General features: G+C 50.8%; 1 protein-coding gene across 1 annotated transcript; it reads right to left on the bottom strand.

Annotated features, from left to right (window-relative positions):
• Nucleotides 1-469: 469 nt before the first annotated feature.
• LOC108564761 (integrator complex subunit 1) lies at nt 470-7,280 on the bottom strand. Its single transcript, XM_017923875.1, has 8 exons — nt 6,969-7,280; nt 6,656-6,906; nt 6,219-6,590; nt 5,963-6,161; nt 2,806-5,906; nt 2,215-2,736; nt 1,144-2,162; nt 470-1,067 (listed from the first exon to the last, which is right to left on the bottom strand). Exons 1-8 carry the CDS (start codon nt 7,156-7,158, stop codon nt 503-505), a joined length of 6,219 nt encoding a protein of 2,072 aa, XP_017779364.1. The 5' UTR covers nt 7,159-7,280; the 3' UTR covers nt 470-502.
• Between the last annotated feature and the right edge of the window lie 135 nt (nt 7,281-7,415).

Raw genomic sequence — 7,415 nt, 5'->3', positions numbered from 1 at the left:
GAAATTGGAAAAAAAGTGAATTGAATTTACCAAAAAAATAGATTTTCGTTAATAACTCGAAAAGTAATAAACTTTTTTATGATTTTATTGCTTAATCAGAAGCACGCAAGCGTAGCGCAACTTTGTATGTAACAAAAGTTACGTAATGTTCGTTACGTAACAGAAAAACGACGTTTTTTTGTTAATAACTCGACAACCTTTTAGGATAATTACATCATCGACCACTCTTATGAAAGCTGAATGTCTCACCTATCCAACGAGTCTACTGTCATCTTCGTACTGTCATCGGGTCGCCTGCTATGAGCTGTCTAAACTGTTGGTAGTAGGAGGAGAGCAGAAGCAGCAAAAGGTAGAAGAAGAATGTTACGTCTCCTTATTTAACTTGATAATTAGATTTTCATATAAATTTTCGTTTTATTTTTCGAACAACATAGAAAAAATTATTATATATTTATATATATAAGTTATGTACAAACAAAACTGAAATGATGAAAAGTTTAGTTTAACATCCAGATTGGAGGGTGAGCATCGCGATGCATTTGCTAATGTTAGAGCACGCGTTCATGTTGGAGCTGACTCCTAGTTGGTAGATCCTGGTGAGGATGGGTTTGGCGTGTTCCTGCATCACCATAATGAGACTGGGCAACTTATCGATGACTCCTTTGACGACGTCCGCGTCGCGACTGTTGAGCGCCGAAAGAATCGCCGGCAAAGCCTTCGCACTGAACTTGGGGTTCTGCTTGAGCAGCTTGAGAATGAGCGCCGTCACGAGGGTGCGCACTTGCTCGTTTCGCGTCGTTATGGCGCTGAAGAGATGTTGAGCTATGTCCTCGAGCAGCTGAGGTCTTTTCGATGTGAGATGGTCGATCTCCTGGAGAGCGTTTAAAGGATCGGTTGATTGAAGAGACACGACGAGCGAATTCCAATTGGGTGGAAGCGGGATCTTGGTTGGAGGTGCGGGCGCCCCGACGAACAGGTCCGACGATACGCCGGACTGGAAGTCTTGCGTCGGCATGGAAACGCTCGACAGAAGAGGCGCGACGACCGGGTGACTCAATTCGAGATCGCTGCAAAAAAAATGAAACGAATTCAATTGTTAATTAGGTTAATTGGGGTTAATGTAATACCACTACTAGTACTCACTTTAGGGTTCCACCGTGCTGCTGGAGATAACGCAGAGACGTATGCACGTCGTTGACCATCCAGTTCTGCAGGAATCCGACGATACGTGAGACGATCGGTTCCATGTCTTTGGCATGTCCGTGGAAACGGAAGAGCGTAAAGTACGAGTCCATGATGGAGCAGAGGGTTTTCGATTCGCGGAAGACCATCGGCTGCAGCAGTTCGAGCAGACCGAGCACCTGATTGAAGAGGACCAGATGTCCGCGATTCCTCATGACGTTCCAATCGTACAAGCTGCGACCTCGCAGACTTCCTGCCAGCATCGGCAACTGTCTCAGCACCAGGTCCGGATGAGTTGCGGCCAACTTTCGCGCGGCCAGCTCGAGCGGATGGCTTCTCCTCAGCCAATCCTTCAACCTGGTGGTCGCCGTCAGGGCGCTCAAAATCGTGTGCGAGATGACGTCCATCGTGCTGTGCGAATGCTGCGCGAACGAGAACTGTTCGAGTTGGCGGGCGTTCAGGTGCTTTCCGATGCTCGGACAGTTCATGTATATCATCACCAGAAGTTCCTGAGCATTGCTGGAATCAGTTTCGGTGGCGTTGGCGGAGACGGTTGCGGTCTCCACCAGCTTCGAGACCAATTGCTCGCTGCAACTGGGCACGTTCTTGACGATCAATCCCAACCGTTTCTCCATCACCACGTCCCTGCTCTCTTCCTGCTCCTGCTCCTCCTCCTTCTTCTTCGTCTCCTCCAAGATGTAATCCACCAAGATCAACACCTTCTCCACATCGAAATGCAGCACGTCCTCTGGTTTGTGGTGTTTCGGTATGGCCTTGTCGCGACCCTGCCACAGCCTGGGGCTCTGCGTCAACGCGGTGAGAAAGTCGAGAACCGATGTCGCGCAATGATCGTGTATTCTCTCCTGTCGCAGCAGATAATCGACGATCGTATTCAGCGTCTTCCAACTCGCCCTCTGCAGCACGATGGAAATCAGCAGAGGTCTAAAGGGTAGCTGTCTCCTCGAAAACAGAAGCTCCATCTACAAAACAACATGATCATCATCATCTTCGTCGTCATCATCATCATCTTACCTGTATCTTTTTGCTCGGCGAATTCGCAATCTCGAGCTCAACGGCAGCCAACCAATCGACGACCAGTCCCGTCTTCTCAGCGTCCGCATTCGGGTCCATCAACATCCTTCCGAGTCTTTCCCCGAGATTCTCCATCCTCCTGGCTGCCAGCACCTGATCGGATCTCTTCGCCGTGATCATCTTGCAGGTGGTCAACACCTGCAGAGGATCCAAAGGTGCGCTGGTGCTGACCGCTGCCGTCGCCGCATCCACGTCCATTTTCGATTCGTTTCTGGCCAACTTCAGGTACTGCTTGAGGACGGGCTCGATGAGCGGATGGCGACGATCCGATGGAAGTGCGGAGAGAATTCGTTCGGCCAACTGCACAGCAGCTCTGGACAGATTCCTCTTGGTGAAGACCAAACGGAAGAGCATCGATGCGTAATTGGTTTTCTGCAGCAAGAAATTGACGACCACTCCGATATGATGGTTACAAATGAAGTCGATCACGAGCTTGGGGACGCTCGCGTTTGTCGTCATTTGCTGCAACAATAATAACAATAGTATATTAGAAATGAATGAATTGTATGTTTTCACTCTACTCTACTCTACCTTGCATATGTAACCGATCTCTTTGGACACCGGAGTCGCGTAATTAACGTCCAAGATTTTGTTCAAGTAGTCGACGAGTTCGGCGTGATTGAATTCGGTGCCGGTCGCTTTGTTCAGAGCGGACTTTAACGATCTGCGTTGCTCCAGCTCAAAGTGCGAATCGTCGTCTTGGACGGGCGGAATTTGCATCTCCAAAGCTTTGACGAAGACGTTACCGCCGATCGCTCCGCGTCTATTCTGCACGTCGACCAGCTGAATCATGTAGTTCTTGTCGAGCACAGAGTCGACGACCAGTTTGGGATCGGTGACGGTGACCGTGTCCAACACCTGCAGCAGTTTGCTGATCGAGACGACGGGGATGCCGAAAGACTGAATGAAGAGCACCAACTGCGACGCCTCCAGTTTATCGACGGCTGCGTCCAGCAGTCTCGGAACGTTCGAACGTATCATTCGCAGCTTGAGCCAATCCGGTACGAGGAGCGCCTCCTCGGAGGTGTCCACCAAGTACGCTTTAGGTTGACGTTCTTCGGAGATGGGAAACCACATGTCGAGGACGCAATCGAACGGTTCGAAATTTTCGACGGGGCCGTAACTCAACAGGATGATGGACGCGTGTACGATGAGGATCTGCAGGGTGCACTTGTCGCCGTCCGGCCATCTCACGACGACCTGATCCTGCGACTCGGACCACGGGAAGGAATCACCACCGTTCGGTTCGCGGGCCTTCTGGAAGTACACCCAGAAGATGGAGAGGAGCGCTTTAAGAGTGCTCATCTCCTCGTCACGATCTCTGCCAGGCAGAATGTAGCTGGTGATGCTGTTGCGTTCGACTATTAACGAGGCCAGATCGAAGATCAGTTCGAGCAGTTCGTTAACGGAATCCTCGAGTCCGTGCGTCGATAGGAACCCGATGTAATTGGCAACGTGCACCGGGTTCGTCTCTATGAGGATGGCCTGTCGAAGAAATTGAACTATAAGTTGCCTGACCGTCTGCAGATGCGGGAACTGATGGATGTAATGGGTCAGCCACAAGGTGTTGTCGTTCAGATGGTTGACGTGGTGCAGAACGTCGCTCTCCTCTGGCGCCAAGACGAGCGTCAAACCTTTGATAGCAGGAGCCCGATTCGACGCCTGCAGCGATGTCAATCTACGCAGAAGATACTCGAGGACTTCGCACGCCATCTGCGGTTCGGAACCGTTGACGACGGTGCGCAGATGCGTGAGAAGTTGCGTATGCTTGACGAGCTTCTCCGTGGGTCCGGTGGAAAGCAGATACTCGCACAAACATTGGACAGGGAGATGTGCGAGTGCACCCTCCGAACTGTGCACCAGCTCCGCCAGCCACGGCATGTGACAGGTGGTGCTTCCCTGGCGAGACATGATGTCCAGAAGGAAATCGGGATGTCTGGAACGGCACAGCAAATGTCCCATTCGATGACTGCTGTTCAGAGCTTGCAATTGATCCAAGATGGGTTTCGGTGGTCTCCTCGCCTCCTCCAACGGTCTCAGCTCGACCAGTTGCGGAAGCAGCAGACTGGTTTGCTCGTTGATTTCAATCTTCGTGCTCGCCGCTGCCAAATGGGATTCAAACACGAGAATGGTTTGCTTCTCCAGCGCCAACGTTTGCTGTTCCTTCAGCGCGAATTCGTCGTCGCCGAGGACTATCGTCGGCGGTGGATACGAGAAGTGATTGGTGATGCACATCTCCATGAACATCCGCAGCGTCGGATACTTTTCCCAGGCGGAACGGCCGAAACTCTCCGGATTGTGAGCGGCCAAGATGAGGAGGATCAGCCAGGACCTCCAGTAGTGAGCGGAGATCGCCAGTTTCGGCGCCGTGTAACCGACGGGCAGGCAGATGTTCTCTGGGTAATTGTAGCTGCACAAGTTGAAAAAGAAATCGATGATTTCCAGCTTGTCCATCTGCAGCGGCGGCAGCAGATCGGGCGCCAAGTTCGCGGCGCGCTTCACCAGCTGATCGACGATTTCGATGGTGTCGTTGGGACTGACGTTATTATCTTTGGACAAGCCGATCAGAAGCAACCTGACGAGCGTCGCCTGCAGCAGCGGCACCTCACTGACCAACCTCAAGAACAGGATACGCTCGTTCTCCCCGGGCCACGAATCCACTTTCACGTACTGCTCCGGCTGCTCCAAGAACAACACCTTCAGCAGAACGTGCTGGAAATCGGGTGATCGGAACGTCCTCGATGGCCAATCGTGCAGCCAAGTGACCGCCTCCCTCTGAATGTTGCTCACTTGGGCTTGGAAGCTCTGCAGCACCGCAACATCCCTTTTGCTCTGCATCGAGGCGTCTCTCACCTGCGGCGTGACGCACAGCAGCATGCACATGCACACTAGATCCGCCAGAGAGAGGAAGATCCTATCCTTCAATTCGGATTCCCTTATGCTTGCAATCGTATCCTTGCGCTCCCTCAGCAGCGAGTGCACGACGCTCAGCAAGTTGAAATCGTTGCGCAGCACTCGGTTAATCTCCTTCAGCAATCCCCGCAGTGATCTCAGGTAATCTTCTTTACTGAGCAGCAACTCGAAGCAGATGGACGCGAAAGCATCGGCGCTCGCCTCCGGCGACACCTGAAACATCGCACCGACGACGAACAGATTGTTGGTGTTCCTCGCGTTCGACAGTTCGTTGTAGATGGTGTACTTGAGGAGCGGAAACAGATTGTCGGGGAACGACAGCACCATCTCCTTCAGGCAGTTGTTGAAGAAGTTGATCATCTGCTTGTTCTTCAGACGCAGCTTGGTCAACTGCACGACGACCTCCAAATCGCGTTGCGTGTTTGCCGAGCAGTTGTAGCATAAATGTGCGAGAAGTTCTTGCGCCGCCTTCATCAGCTTGTGATTGTGCAGCCAGGTCTCGATGCGCGCAACCGCTATGATCCGGATCTCGACCAGGCCACACGCTGTACTCAAGAAGCGAACGAAGTTCTTCGATATCGTCTCCGGTTGCTGACGACGCGCCAACTGCTCCTGGATAGCCTCCAGCACGATCTTTTCCACCATCTCTTGTGTCTGCGTGTATCGTGGATACGTGCGCACGTTCCAATTCTCCACGATCATTCGATGCTCGTTCGCAGCTGCAATTATCGACGATTAAAAATGAATATTGCAATGTATTGTATTAGTATTGTACCTTCGTCATCGTCGTTTGCGTTAATCGTCAAAGGACTTCCAGTGTCGCGTCCGGGCGCCGGAACCCACGATTCGGTGGTATTCAAGAGAGATCTAGGAGGTAGCTTAGTATTGAAAGCTGTCACGATGTTGTCTACAAACGGTTTGCAATAGGGATTGTCGATCCAAATACGTTCAGATACAGCATCCTCCACGTAAAACTGCAATTACATACATACATATTGAAATACAATATACAATTCGACTATGATTATTACCTTTAAAAACACCTCCGGCCAATTGCTGACCTCGCCGAACGAATAGATCAACAGGTTTATGTATATAACCTGACTGTACATGTTCGTCTTATTGGAATTCTTAACGACGACTCCTCCACCGCTGGCAGTCACCCCGGATACGCTTCCACCACCACCACCGCCAACGACACCGCCCACTCCACCACCTACCACGCCCCCAACGGATGCGCCCACTTCCCTCCTGAACGACGACATGAGCGCCGCGACGATGTGCTCGTTCACAAACAAACTCGGTTTCATTTGGCACAGAAAGATCAAACTGTAGTACGTCATTTTGCACGGTTTGAACCGCTGCGATCTCAGCACTCTGATCGCAGAAAGAACTAACCCCACCTGCACAATTCAACAAAGAACACACATTCATCGTTGTTCACTCCAAAAAAAATCAAATCACTTACAGCACGATCAGTGTTATTGTTTTTGATTGCCTCCAGTATACTAGTCAACAATTCAGCCGGCTCACAATCGATCACCATAGTCTCCCAATGCTCCAGTGCAGTGCCACCGCTTGCAGACAAGCTCCTCTCCAACGGCATCGATGATGAGCTCTGCACTGATTGCGGTCTCAAACTTGACGACATCACTTTCAACTTTTTGCTGCTCGGTATAATACTGCTTGAACTTGCCTCTCTCTTTCGTTCCGGGATAACTGCAAAAAACATAAACAAATGATTAAGCTGGTTGCAATCGATTGCAATTGAATCGACTCACCTTTGCTGGAGCTCGAAGACATGTGAGAGCTGGACGACGATGATTTGGGTAAGATCGGGACGACGTTCCTCTTGCTGTCCGCATCTCTGCTGGCCGAGGGCTTCGCCCCCAAAGCGATGAACATGTCCGGGGGTTGCTGTGCAATCTTCCCCTTTGACCCTCTGTTCTGCGATGGTTTATTCCGATCCATCTTTACCACACTGAGATGTCAACAACAACTTCACTAAACTTTACTTCACCACTATGAACTAACACTGTTTACAAACAGACCGACGAATGCAACTGCGAACCCATGTTAACTCGGCGACGAACAAAAACGAACTGAAATAAATGACAGCAGCGAGCCAATGTTACCAAACGTTCCCTTCGTCAGACCAAAACAGCTTATTTTTGGTGAAAAAAAAGGGGGGGGAATCAGAATATTTTAAGATTTCTCCAACAGATGGC

Source organism: Nicrophorus vespilloides, unplaced genomic scaffold (assembly GCF_001412225.1).
Source record: "Nicrophorus vespilloides isolate i.1.1-1 unplaced genomic scaffold, Nicve_v1.0, whole genome shotgun sequence".
Taxonomy (NCBI): Eukaryota; Metazoa; Arthropoda; class Insecta; order Coleoptera; family Silphidae; genus Nicrophorus; species Nicrophorus vespilloides.
The sequence above is the reverse complement of the archived record's forward strand: the minus strand, read 5'-3'. Positions and strand labels throughout refer to the sequence as shown.